The sequence below is a fragment of the Phaenicophaeus curvirostris genome, chromosome 18, assembly GCF_032191515.1.
Source record: "Phaenicophaeus curvirostris isolate KB17595 chromosome 18, BPBGC_Pcur_1.0, whole genome shotgun sequence".
Classification (NCBI taxonomy): Eukaryota; Metazoa; Chordata; class Aves; order Cuculiformes; family Cuculidae; genus Phaenicophaeus; species Phaenicophaeus curvirostris.
The window spans coordinates 11,807,151-11,821,316 of NC_091409.1; the positions used below are offsets into that span (position 1 = coordinate 11,807,151).

The 14,166-nt window shown below is 48.6% G+C and overlaps 2 protein-coding genes across 3 annotated transcripts in view; both read right to left on the minus strand.

Moving 5' to 3' along the window:
- The window catches only part of DHX35 (DEAH-box helicase 35), a 28,092-nt gene extending 23,127 nt beyond the window's left edge, over window positions 1-4,965 (minus strand). For both annotated transcript variants that reach the window (XM_069871670.1, XM_069871671.1), the window contains exons 1-4: window positions 4,903-4,965; window positions 1,995-2,128; window positions 1,533-1,625; window positions 614-691 (exon numbers count right to left, since the gene is read on the minus strand). In XM_069871670.1, the coding sequence (XP_069727771.1) occupies window positions 614-691; window positions 1,533-1,625; window positions 1,995-2,128; window positions 4,903-4,942 (345 nt within the window). In that variant the 5' untranslated portion in view covers window positions 4,943-4,965. The remainder of the gene's footprint in view (window positions 1-613; window positions 692-1,532; window positions 1,626-1,994; window positions 2,129-4,902) is intronic.
- A 4,695-nt stretch (window positions 4,966-9,660) lies between these two features.
- LOC138728601 (protein FAM83D-like) lies at window positions 9,661-12,813 on the minus strand. The gene is made up of 4 exons (XM_069872099.1): window positions 12,400-12,813; window positions 11,031-11,198; window positions 10,332-10,456; window positions 9,661-10,082 (listed from the first exon to the last, which is right to left on the minus strand). Exons 1-4 carry the CDS (start codon window positions 12,811-12,813, stop codon window positions 9,692-9,694), a joined length of 1,098 nt encoding a protein of 365 aa, XP_069728200.1. The 3' UTR covers window positions 9,661-9,691.
- Between the last annotated feature and the right edge of the window lie 1,353 nt (window positions 12,814-14,166).

Here is a 14,166-nt window from a genome sequence, read left to right on the forward strand (position 1 = left end):
ATTCCCTCTTGTTCCTCTCATAGTACATCGAGCTAACACTATGCTCTCCTACACATACTATCTATATGAAAAGATTTCTCACAATACAATTGTTTCCTCTTTTCCCTTAAACTCTTACAAAGGAAGAAAAAAAAATTTTTAAAAATCCTACAAAAAACCCACAGAAAAAAGATTCAAGAAAACTAGGTATGTATTGCTAGGAAGAGGTACTCAACCTCCTTTTTCTTCTACTGGCTATGTTGCTATCCACACATTTACATCACTGCTTCACCTTGTGAAAGAAGCTAAGGGTCACCCAAGCACAGTTCTAGTCCAGAGTCAGTCACAGCTGAACCCTGCGCAGCCCTAACTTCCCAACACAGTTCTGCTGACACCACTCAATTTTATTTCAGAGCTTCTACATCTGCAATTCTGGACTCTGAATCTGTGGCAAGACCTACTAATCAGGTTGAATTCAGCGTAGAGCACCAGCAATTCTATGAGGAAGATAAGCAGAAAAGTCTGTTCCGTCAGAGCTCATGCAGTTGTGATTCCTGCTACTCAGCAAAATCTGCTAATAAATGGGAGGTTATAAGACGACAAACCAGGAAAATCTGGACACTGAGAAACTCACTGTAACAGCAGCAACCCGACGAGGCTGCGTCACTCCAACAACTCTTCCTTCAGCTGTCCAGCCAGCTTCTGCTAGGTACTGCAAACAAATATTGAGGATAAGAAATCAATTGGTCATGCTGGGATTGCAGCAAGGTGTTAGTTCTGTGCACTACATGCTTTTTTCTGGCTCTGACACTAACTGATGCATGATCTCAGGCAAATCGGTTACTTAGAGATCTTGTGCATTAGTAATCTCACCATTAAAGCTAATATAGTACAATACCTACTTCCTAAGCACATAAGCTTTCAGAGAGCATCCAGAGCAGTTCTTTGGGTCTCGAGTATTTCTGAACTACTTCACTTTTTTTCCTCCCTCTTTTATTTGGTAACACCTTTAAGAAAAAAGACCAAGCAGCACAAGTCTTTCACTCACAGAAAAGATGTCATTCATCATTAGTCTGTAGTTCTTAAGATAAAATCAAGAACTAGCTTTGAAACATTCTCAGGTTTTTTTTTAATTCCTGTCACAAAAGGGAAAATTTTACAAAACCACAAAAAAACACAATGTTCAAAAATTTCCAAGAGGAAAGCTCATAAGAAAAAGGGTACCTTTCTTCCTTCCTAAAAACATATTCTCAATAAAATTTTAAAGAGTATTCTGACAGAGCATTAAACACCTACTACAGGACAATGACTACCATTTGTACCAGCATAAACTTAATAGTTGTGCATGGTCCTTTCCTGTACTGGAAGGTTTTATATTACACATTCAGCACCTCCTGCTATCTAATACAAAGCCTTATACTTCTCTCCTTTTGGATACACACGTGTGCAGATGAACTCCATTCTCACAGCTCACTTCTAGGTTGCTGGTTTAACATTTCATGTAAAATCCCCTAAGGGAATATCTGATTTTTCTCAGTTAAATAGGCACTTACTTGTGGAATCTGCGTTGATTTCCCACAACCTGTTTCACCCACAATCACGAGAGTTTGATAGTTCTCCACTAGATAAAGTATGTGATTTCTTAGCTGAAAGAGAAGATTATATTTAAGTATAAAACCAGATGCGTACAAAGATAAAAAGATAATTAAATGGCAATATTTACATATCTAACAGACGTAGTAAATTCATGTTATAATGAAGTATACTGCCAAAAGCTAGACAGTTCTTTAAAATCTACAAATGACATGTACAACATATATTAACTAGCATAAACCCGCAAGGCCTATGAAAATGTCAGTACAAGTGGTCAAACAGGACAATCCCAATAAATAAAGAGAGTGAAGTCATAATTTTTTTTGTTTATGCTGTAAAATGTTTCTATACTGCTCTTTCAAAAAGATATGAGAGCCAGCCATCACCCAACAGATTTAATATACCAAAAAGAATTTCAGTACCTTAAAAACAGGCAGTTTTTGTCTTTGTTGTTCAATAGAAAGGGAGGCATAAGGGTTATAGATGACGGTCATGCCACTGCTCTCAGCAGGACTCTGTCTCTCCTCTGAGACGCTGACACCAGGACCTTCCGTGCCTAGATGACATAAGTTAGTTTTAACTGGAAGAATCCACTTCTGCCTAGTGTACCACAATACTACCAAAACTAATAACTTCCTTACAAGGAGGAATCACAGGTAGCAACATATATCAAAGAACTAACTTTTCTGTGAAATAATCAAAATACTAACAAACAGTTAGTACACAGAAATTCTTGCAAATGAAATATATGTCTTCTACTCATTAAAAAAAAAAATAACCTAATGGGAGTAAGTATTTGATTTTTTAAAAGAAGATAAAAGAGAGAAAAAAAGCACATAGGAAAAATATAGAGCAAGATCTTGGAAACTTTTTTCTTCGGTGCAACAGTCATCTATGCCTTCCACAACCTTCCCAGAAATACATCTGTGGATCTTAAACCAGCCAGTCGGACATGTAACAGAACTTCCCTTGCCTAACATCAACGGTATCAACTTTGCCCAGTCATGACATATGCCACTCACTTCAGATCTGAATATAACTCAGGAAAAGAAACTCGATTTATTCCCGCTGCAGGTTACCATGAAACATGGACAACGCTGAATCATGCAAATGAACTAGAAACAATAACTCAATAACGGAATGTATCATCTCCAGCTAAAGATTCAACCGGAATACTCTGAAACCAGAGAGGAGGAATTCCCTGTTCTGTAAGACTTGCTTGTTTAGGCTTTTCCCACTTTTTCCACTGTTTAAAAATAGTTAGTCCCTTTTCAAAGTTGCCAAGCAAGTTTTATAGAAAACTGATCCAATTTTAAGAGTGATTAGTAATGATTCCAATAACTATTCACTTCCCAGGGCAGATGGGAAAGTTGAGAACCAGGGACTTGAATATCTGGGTCTTGACAAATAAACTAAATTAAGACATTGCTTCTCACCACCCATTGATTTTCTTCCACAGTATTTTCTGGGGGGTTTTTTAACACACTACTGTCAACATACTACTATATATATACATATTGTATATACACACATATTAATATAATATTCAAGCAATTAAGAAGCTGTTTGCTAAACTACTCTTGACTCTGCAATAGCTTTGCAAAAAGAGTCACAGGAACATTTAGGTTGGAAAAGACCTTTAAAATCATAGAGTCCAGTCCAACTGTAAACTTCACACTGCCAGCTACACCACTAAACCCTGTCCTTAAGTGCCACATCTACCTGCCTTTTAAACATCTTCGGGGATGGTGACTCCACCACTTTCCTGGGCAGACTGTCTTATTGCTTCACAACCCTTTCTGTGAAGCACTATTTCCTAATCTTAAATCTAAACCTCCCCTAGTGCAACCTAACGCCACCTCCTCTCATCCCTTGCTACTTGGGACAAGAGACCAACATCCACCTCTCTACAACTTCCTTTTAGGTAGTTGTAGAGAGCAATAAGGTCTCCCTCCCCTCAGCCTCCTCCTCTCAAGAGTGAGCAGCCCCAGTTGCCTCAGCTGATCCTCATAAGACTTGTATTCCAAACCCTTCCCCAGCTTCATTGCCACGACGCTCCACAGCACAACGACCAATTTGAAATACAAAATACCAAACTCAGACCCTACAGGCTCCCCTTTGGAATAAGCAAATGGGAGCTACAAGCTCCCCAAAGCCTTAGGGACAATCACAGGGTCACAGCACATCCAAAGCTGGCAGGGATCTCTAGAGACCTTTCAAGTCCAACATCAAGCTTAATGCAGGTCACTGGCAGAGGACTGTTGAGGATCTCCTTCCATCGGACTGGAAACCTCACAACCTGGCTGACTGCTTGATCCAGAACCTGATCACCCCCACAGCGGAGAAGCTTTTTCTCATCTTTAAGGTGACTTTTTCATATTTCACCTTGTGCCCACTACCTCTCGTGCTGTCAGTAGGCACTACCAAAACCAGTCTGGCTCCACCTTCTTCCTAACCCTCTCATCAGAAATTTATATACACTGAAAAGATCCTCATGAGGCTCTTCTTCTCATGGTTGTGTAGTCCCAGTTCTCTCAGGCTCCCCTTGCACATCGCATGCTCCAGACTCTCAAACACCTTTGTGGACCTGCTTCATTGAGCCTAATCCTCTGGCACTGGGAGCACCCTGCCACGGATTTCCCAGTGCCGAGGGGAAAGATGCCCTCCCTTTGCCTAGCAGCCATGGGGAAGGATGCCCTCCCTCTGCCTAGCAGCCATGGGGAAGGATGCCCTCCCTCTGCCTAGCAGCCGAGGGGAAGGATGCCCTCCCTCTGCCTAGCAGCCGAGGGGAAGGATGCCCTCCCTCTGCCTAGCAGCCGAGGGGAAGGATGCCCTCCCTCTGCCTAGCAGCCGAGGGGAAGGATGCCCTCCCTCTGCCTAGCAGCCATGGGGAAGGATGCCCTCCCTCTGCCTAGCAGCCGAGGGGAAGGATGCCCTCCCTCTGCCTAGCAGCCGAGGGGAAGGATGCCCTCCCTCTGCCTAGCATCCACGCTCTTCTCTTTACAGCACGGGGTGCAGGTCCCTTCCCTGCAGCCAAGGCTCCCCCGTTCAACCCCTGCCCGCCGGGGCTGCTCTCCCCGGTGCCCGGCCCTGTTACCCCCCTCAGGCACAGGATTTCGCACCTCCCTTGGTTAAACACCCCGGGGCCGCCCCTAGAGGAGCAGCCCATCCCTGTAACCCCCCCACCCAGCGGGCTGAGGGCGGGCTCCGTCCTCTCCCCGGTACCCGGCAGCGCCCGGCCGCAGCCGCCGAGCCCTCGCGGGGTGCCGGGGGCAGAGGGCCGGCACGTCTCTCTCCGCTGAGCCCCGTGAAGCCACTCGCGCCCCTCACCCGGCTTCCAAAACTTCACCGGCCCCGCGGGCGCCGCCATCTTGGGGTGAGAGGGCGGGCGGAAGCGGCGCGGAGGGTCACGTGACGCGGCGCCCGTTGCCACGGGCAACCCGGGGGGGGGCAGCGCTCCCTGCGCCCCAACATCGAAGCATAGAATCACAGAATAACCAGGTTGGAAGAGACCCACCGGATCATCGAGTCCAACCGTTCCTATCAAACACTAAACCATGTCCCTCAGCACCTCATCCACCCGTCCCTTAAACACCTCCAGGGAAGGTGACTCAACCCCCTCCCTGGGCAGCCTCTGCCACTGCCCAATGACCCTTTCCGGGAAAAATTTTTTCCTAATGTCCAGCCTAAACCTCCCCTGGCGGAGCTTGAGGCCATTCCCTCTCGTCCTGTCCCCTGTCCCTTGGGAGAAGAGCCCGGCTCCCTCCTCTCCACAACCTCCTTTCAGGTAGTTGTAGAGAGCAATGAGGTCTCCCCTCAGCCTCCTCTTCTCCAGGCTAAACACCCCCAGCTCTCTCAGCCGTTCCTCATAAGGCCTGTTCTCCAGCCCCCTCACCAGCTTTGTTGCCCTTCTCTGGACTCGCTCCAGAGCCTCAACATCCTTCTTGTGGTGAGGGGCCCAGAACTGAACACAGGATTCAAGGAGCGGTCTCACCAGTGCTGAGTACAGAGGGAGAAGAACCTCCCCAGACCTGCTGGTTATGCCGTTTCTGATCCAAGCCAAGATGCCATTGGCCTTCTTGGCCACCTGGGCCACTGCTGGCTCATATTCAGTCGCTGTCAACCAACACCCCCAGGTCCCTCTCCTCCAGGCAGCTTTCCAGACAGACTCCTAGTCTGTAGCTGCTCAGGGTTGTTGTGCCCCAAGTGCAGGACCCGGCATTTGGCCTTGTTAAACCTCATCCCATTGGACTCTGCCCAGCGGTCCAGCCTGTTCAGATCCCTTTGCAGAGCCTCCCTACCCTCCAGCAGATCGACACTTCCACCCAGCTTAGTGTCATCCACCTATATCCAGCACTCTCTGCACCCCCACACCCACTGCACCCCAAAAACCTCCGCATCCAGCACCTCAACATCCACAGCCCTCAGCCCAACACCCACTGCACCTCAACATCTACCTCAGCGTTCCCACATCCTGCACCCCAACAGCCCCATCACACCCAGCATCCCTGGTTCCAGCAACTCCCAGCACCCCCTTCACCCCAAAAACCCACCGCACCCTTGCATCCAGCACCCAATACCCCCTGCGCAACCACATCCAGCACCCAAACACCCACTGCATCCTTACATGCAGCATCCAGTACCCCAAAACCCATGTTCCATCTGGTTGGGTCTGTGTGTGTACGAAGTGTAGAACCTGATCGAAAGCCTAGAAGGATGGGATGTCATCCAGAGGGACCTGGACAGGCTGGAGAAGGAGCTGTGTGAACCTCATGAGGTTCAACAAGGCTAAGAGCAACATCCTACAGCTGGGTCAGGGCAATCTGTGGTTTCAATACAGAGTGGCTCTGCAGAGAAGGACTTGGGGTGCTGGTTGATGAGAAGCTCAGTATGAGCAGGCAATGTGCGCTCATAGCCCAGAAGGCCAAATGTGTCCTGGGCTGCATCAAAAGAAGCATGGCGAGCAGGCCGATGGAGGTGATTCTGCCCCTGTATTCCTCTCTTGTGAGATCTCACCTGCAGTATTGTCCAGTTCTGGAATCACCAACATAAGGATATGGAGCTATTGGAACAGGTCCAGAGGAGGCTACAAAGATGATCAGAAGGCTGGAGCACCTCCCATATGAGGACAGGCTGAGAGAGTTGGGGTTGTTCAGTCTGGAGAAGAGAAGGCTCTGAGGAGACCTTATAGCGACCTTCCAGCAACTGAAGGGGCTACAAGACAGCAGGGGAGGGACTGTTCACAAAGGCTTGTGGTGATAGGATTAGGGGCAGGGGGCATAAACAGGAGAGGGGCAGATTTAGACTAGACATAAGGAAGAATTTCTTCACTATGAGGGTGGTGAAGCACTGGAACAGGTTGCCCAGGGAAGCTGTGGCTGCCCCATCCCTGGAAGCGTTCAGGGCCAGGCTGGACGGGCCTTGGGCAGCCTGGTCTAGTGGGATGTCCCTGCCCATGGCAGGGGGGTTGAAACTGGATGGGCTTTAAGGTCCCTTCCAACCCGAACTATTCCGTGATTCTGTTACTGCCTCCATGAAGCCCTTGTTTCATTAATTAAGTAGCACTGAATACTTTGCTGCTCCACGGTAGGGATGCTCAGCACCAAGGGGCAGCACGTACACCATGGCTGAGAATGTGATTCAAGAAGGAGTTACTATCACAAAAAGTGGAATATTTTTTATTTAAGCTAAAGCAGAGTTAAGTTTTATCTAAGCAACTGTGTTTTTTGAAAGTTAGAATGTCCCTCTGACAGATGTTTTATCCTAGAATCATAAAAAATAATCAGCTCTTATCACAGTGTTTTGTACCATTGATATATTAGCAACTGTTGGGAAAAATTCCCACTCACAGCACATGGAAAGAGTCACCTATACAAATAACGAGATTATAACAAAGTTAAAAGTTTTATATTTGAGAAAACATATATAGATAATTATTGTGAAAGTAAGATTGCACAGTATTTTGCATAGAGTACAAAATTAATGTTCCTCAAAGTATAGTTCAAAATAAAAAAAAAAATTCAAACTTCTTTACACCTCGATGAAAATTAAGATTATTAAATGATAAACTGTTGAGCACTTACTGATAAGGAGAGGCAGAACTATTACAAGTCCATGATTGTAAGGGCAGAAGAAAACAGGTGCAGGTTAGTGTACCCTGATTGGTACCTTATACTGTCTATAAATACCATCTTTGAAAGCTCCACGTGTCCAATTTAGTGTTGCCCTGCTGATGTTGAACATAGCCCTTTATGGAAGTTCCCAGCTAAGTTTTAATCTACCCTTCGAAGCCCAGAACCCACAGGACACTTACGCAAGCATATACCTGAGTTTTCTGCAGTAGCAGGAGCCTTAAGAACAACTTGAGAAATGGTGTCTGTACCTTTGCTTTGCCACAGCTGCTATGGCTGGACCAAAAAGTTTCCACACTATCAGGCTGCTGAACTTCAGTGCCTCAACATACAACTGGAGAAGAGGAGGCTGAGGGGAGACCTCATTGCTCTCTACAACTACCTGAAAGGAGGTTGTGGAGAGGAGGGAGCTGGGCTCTTCTCCCAAGTGACAGGGGACAGGATGAGAGGGAATGGCCTCAAGCTCCGCCAGGGGAGGTTCAGGCTGGACATTAGGAAAAAATTTTTCACAGAAAGGGTCATTGGGCACTGGAACAGGCTGCCCAGGGAGGGGGTTGAGTCCCCTTCCCTGGAGGTGTTTAAGGCACGGGTGGACAAGGTGCTAAAGGGCATGGTTTAGTGTTTGACAGGAATTGTTGGACTCGATGATCCGGTGGGTCTCTTCCAACCTGGTTATTCTATGATTCTATGAACTGTTTGGGAGGGTAGTTCATTCATTCTGGGAGTTTGTTTTCTCCAGAAATGGATGGATTTAAAAAAAAAAAAGAAAAAAATTAAGCTCGCATGAAACCTTAAAAACAAATGCTCCTATTTCTGACTTCCATGTTACAGCAGCAGCTTCACAGATTTCAGACCTACTCAACTTTTCCCGTAACATCAGACAGCAGTATCAAATGTAAAGAAACAAAAAGTAGATGCAGTTGCGCCAAGGAAACATCTCATTTGGCTCTATAACAGGATACTATAGCCTTGAAGAGAAGGACTTGGGGGTTTTGGTGGATGAGAAGCTCAACCTGAGCCAGCAATGTGTGCTCACAGCCCAGAAAGCCAACTGTATCCTGGGCTACATCAAAAGAATTGTGACCAGCAGGCTGAGGGAGGTGATTCTGCCCCTCCACTCTGCTATGGTGAGAGCTCGCTGGAAGTACAGCATTCAGTTCTGGAGTCCTCAGCACAGGAAGGACATGGATCTATTGGAATGAGTCCAGAAGAGGCCATAAAGATGATCAGAGGGCTGGAGCACCTCTCCTAACAAAGGCTGAGAGAGTTGGGGTTGTTCAGCCTGGAGAAGGCTCTAGGGAGACCTTAGAGAAGCCTTCCAGTACTGAAAGGGGGCCTGCAGGAAAGCTGGGGAGGGGCTCTTTATCAGGAAGTGAATAATGGGGTGAGGGGTAATGGTTTTAAGCTGAAGGAGGGGAGATTTAGATTGGATATTAGGAAAACATTTTCACTGTGAGGCGCTGGCACAGGCTGCCCAGGGAAGTCATGGATGCTCCATCCCTGGAGGTGTTCAAGGCCAGGTTGGATGAGGCTTTGAGCAACCTGATCCAGTAGAAGGTGTCCGTGCCCATGGCAGGGAGATTGGAACTGAATGGGCTTTAACGTCCCTTCCAACCCAAACCATTCGATGATTCTATTAATATTATTGCCATAGGTTTGAGCTACTGAGCTAAAACACTGCTAAACCATCACCTTAACGCATTTAAGAACAGGTTGGAAAAGGAACATCTGAGAAAGTACTAGAAGTCAATAATGGCTTTAACAGTTTTTTTAAAAAACACATCTGAGCCTAAACCAAAGCCATAATTGTATCTGTTGATTTGCATTATAGTGGTCTTCAAACAAAACCGCAATTCCAGTGTTACTTTATGTCAGTTTAAGGTTTGTCTCTCAGCTGGTCTCACAAACATACTGTAAGACAGTACTGGGCATGGCTGGCTGGACGTGGCTCCCGAGGTTCTGCTTCTTGCTCTGAGTGAATGTGCAGTTCATCTCTCTATGATCCAGTGTGGCCTCACAACTAGAGAGCTATTCCTCTTAGTCAGTGGAGGAGAAGCATGCATTGCATTATTTGACAGGTAGACTACCTCCCTCAAGCCATGCAGCCCGTTTTGCTTCCTTTTTAGATTTCCTACAAATGCTTTAAGATAGAAAAACTCCATCCTCAAGAAGTTCTCCCTGGCCAAGTCTCTGGAAGCCACTGTTACCCTGACCAGCTGGTCCAACACCTTTTTCTTTTCACAGCTGGGTAACTCTTTGAGGTTGATAGGCTTTGACCGTGCATAAAGAACCTGAAATTCCAGGTCAAAGTGTTCAACTTCAGGGCCTGACAGGATCAAAATGTTACTGCTATTCAGCTTCCCATCCGTCCATGTAAAACTGGTAAAGGAAGAATGAGAACATTCTGAGTTAATTCCAGATAAATAGTAAACAAAGAATTAACTGAAAATTCTCTTTCATCGCCTGTACTTTAATTGTTCTTATAATCCAGATGATGAGCAGAGTGCTTTTTTTAAGACAAATGTTACAAGCACACTGTGATAAGGAAAGTAATTCTGCAACGTGGCTTCACCTTTCCTTTCCATGTGAAGAAATCATATAAAGCAATAGAAAGTAATTGTCACTTGCCTGTAGGAGCCTGTTGTCACTCTAATGCCATCAATTAACATGAACTTCTCGCGGACTTTTCCAACAATCTTGGCACCCGACCTCAAGTAGTATGTGTTCCCTGTGAGAGTTCGGACTCTAATGGACTGTTAAAGATATGATAGGTGTTATGCGGATTTCAAAGTTAAATAATTGCATTTAAAGGAGTAATACACAATCATGACCACTGAGAAGCCAACTAAGATTGCTGCACCCCCTAGGAACCAAATGATAATTTTGTCTTGTTTAAGAAGACAAAGAGAGGCATTAAGGGGTAAACCCATACACTGATTGTGCAGAATGCGATTGCAAAAACTCCTGTCACCAAATCTTGGAGGGACCTGAGCTCCATAGATTCCTGAGAAGCTGCTTCTGTCAGCCATCAAAGTCTCAAGCCTGATCAGCTCTAGTCATGCTTTAGGAACTGGACAATCCTGCAATCCTTGAATATTCAATTAGTATTTGTGCTCAGAAAGAAACTCTAACACCCGCTTATAAAGATGTCAGTTTTTCTGTTACCTTCTTCAAAAATGGTTTAAATCTTCCCAGGAAAGAGCTAAAGCTACATAAACCCCATTTTAAATTGTGGCAGAAGGTATAATAGTTTCTCCTTTTGATAGGTCAAAGTTCACAGCCATAAGAGGATCAACTCTCAATCCCTATAAATATGACACGGCTCACCTTTTCCTGTTCCAGGTCAACTCCCAGATCCTCACACATCTTCAGAAAGTGGGAAGACAAAGACTGATCTAAAAGGATGTATGCTTTAACTTGCCGCTGGTTACAAGCTTCCAAGAGGTCTTCAAAGATATCGGTATCTGTGAAGGAATCCATAACCAGGGCAATCATCTGCAACAAGTTTCATAAGAAATCATTAGGAATCACAGCATTCCAAGAGAGATGGCACACGAGGAATTGGACTTTCAAATTAAATATGACACCCTCATCATGAAGAATTTCTTCCTAGTGTCTAATAAATCTTCCCCCTCCAGTTCAAAGCCATTCACCCTCATCCTATCACTCCATACCCTTGTGAAAAGTCCCTCCCCAGCTCTCCTGTAGCCCCTTGAGGTACTGGAAGCTGCTCTAAGGTCTCCCCGGAGCCTCCTCTTCTCCTGGCTGGACAACCCCAACTCTCTCAGCCTGTCCTCATAGCTGAGGTGCTTCAGCCCTATGATCATCTTCAGAGCCCTCCTCTGGACCTGTTCCAACAGTTCCATATAGAATCACCAGGTAGGAAAGGACTCACTGGATCATTGAGTCCATCCATTCCCATCAATCACAAAACCATGTTCTTCAGCACCTCATCCACTGTCCCCTAAACACCTCCGGGGAAGGTGACTCAACCCCCTCCCTGGGCAGCCTCTGCCACTGCCCAATGACCCTTTCCGGGAAAAATTTTTTCCTAATGTCCAGCCTGAACCTCCCCTGGCGGAGCTTGAGGCCATTCCCTCTCGTCCTGTCCCCTGTCACTTGGGAGAAGAGCCCAGCTCCCTCCTCTCCACAACCTCCTTTCAGGTAGTTGGAGAGAGCAATGAGGTCTCCCCTCAGCCTCCTATTCTCCAGGCTAAACACCCCCAGCTCTCTCAGCCGTTCCTCATAAGGCCTGTTCTCCAGCCCCTTCACCAGCTTCGTCGCTCTTCTCTGGACTCGCTCCAGAGCCTCAACATCCTTCTTGTGGTGAGGGGCCCAGAACTGAACACAGGATTCGAGGAGCGGTCTCCCCAGTGCCAAGTACAGAGGGAGAAGAACCTCCCTGGACCTGCTGGTCACGCCGTGTCTGATCCAAGCCAAGAAGCCATCTCCTTATGCTGGAGATGCTCAGCACCGCACGGGGCAGGTGATGCCCGACACCTGCTGGCGGCGGGAGCCCAGCCGGGTCCTGGGCGCAGCCCCCGGGAGGAACCGTTTAAAGGCTCAGGACGTGGAGAACGGCTCCAGCCGCTCTAAGCTGTCCTGCAGCCTTCTCCAGGCTGGACAACCCCGCCCCTCCCAGCCCCAGCCCCCGGATCACCCGCTCCGAGCCCTGTTGGGCGGGAGCCGCACTCACCCGCCGCGCGGAGCGGATCTGCCGCCGCACCGCCTCCTTGCAGCCGTAGGGCTCGTCGCCGCCGCCGGGCTGGAAACGCGCCTCGACCCGCGAGAGCCCGCGGAAGGCGCGGCGCGGCCAGCCCAGCTCCAGCGGCGGCGGCTCCAGCTCGGAGCGCTCGGGGAAGTAGGTGAGCGAGGAGGAGGAGGCGGCGGCGGGCGAGGCGCCGCGCTCGGGCTCGGCCGGCGGCGGGGTCGGGGGAGGCGGCGGGAGGGCGCCCCGCGCGATCGCCCGCGCCTCGGGCTCCGAGAGGAAGGGCGGCAGCCGCTCCCGCCGCAGGAAGGCGCCCAGCGCCGCGGGGCCGCCCGCCACCAGCGCCTCCAGCGCCAGCCGCCGCGCCTCGCTGTACGGGCCGCCCTCCGCACGGCCCCACATGGCCGAGCCGCCGCCGAGCCTTCGAACGGCGCGGCTAAAGAGCCGCTCGGCAAGGGGAGGAGCCGCGGGGAGCCCGGGGCGGGTCAGCCGGCAGGGGAGGAGGCGCCGCGAGGCGCTCAGAGCGGCTCCAGGTGGCTAAAGGGGCGCCCGGGGTGATGGGAGGGGGGCTCGTGGGAAAGGTTTGGCTCGAACGGGGCGCTCCTGTTGAGAGCAGCTCTGCGCATTGGAATCATGGAATCGTAGAATGGTTTCAGGTGGAAGGGACCTGTTCCAGGGCCTCACCACCCTCATGGTGAAGAAATTCTTCCTTGTATCAAGCCTAAATCTGCCCCTCTCCAGTTTATACCCGTTCCCCCTCATCCTATCACCACAAGCCTTTGTGAACAGTCCCTCCCCTGCTGTCTTGTAGCCCCTTCAGGTGCTGGAAGGTCGCTATAAGGTCTCCTCAGAGCCTTCTCTTCTCCAGGCTGAACAACCCCAACTCTCTCAGCCTGTCCTCGTATGGGAGGTGCTCCAGCCCTCTGATCATCTTTGTAGCCTCCTCTGGGCCTGTTCCATTGTGTGAGGAGCAATTAATGAGCAGTGCAATGAAATAAACGGAGTTACCTCTCTAGATGTCATCCTTTAATAAGAAAAGATAAGCTGATCAAACGGCTTCTGAGGAGGAGAAGGGTGGTTCCCTCCAGGGGATTGTAGTTAGAGGCTATAAACTCAGGTAACATGAGTTAGAGCAGTTAGAAATGTGATTTTTTAAAGATGAGGAGGGACTGTTTACAAAGGTTTGTAGTGATAGGAGTAGGGGCAATGGGTATAAACTGGAGAGGGGCAGATTTAGGCTAGACATAAGAAGGATTTTCTTCCCTGTGAGGGTGGGGAGGCCCTGGCACAGGTTGCACACGGAAGCTGCGGCTGCCCCATCCCTGGAGGTGTTCAGGGCCAGGCTGGATGGGGCCTTGGAGACCCTGATCCAGTGGGAGGTGTCCCTGCCCATGGCAGGGGGGTTGGAACTGGGTGATATTTAAGGTCCATTCCAACTGAAACTATTCTATGAAGCACCCACAGAAAGGCAAACCTTGGATGAAGCAGGGAGAGCAAGTCCAGCCCTCGACCTGCTCCCAACCCTGGATCAAAAGGCTGCTGTGAAGTTAAGGAGGGCAAACAGCCCTCCCAGGCAGGTGCCTCCATTCCAGGCTGCTCTGCTTACCTGGAGCAGCTGGAAGGTACTGGCATCAGGGAAATGCTGCCTTAGTCACCTGGGTTCAAAATGTCAAACAAACAGACAATAAAGCTCAACAAGGATCAGGTGAAAATGCCTGTGGCTGAAGGAGTTTATTTGTAAACTGTGTCTTGTTC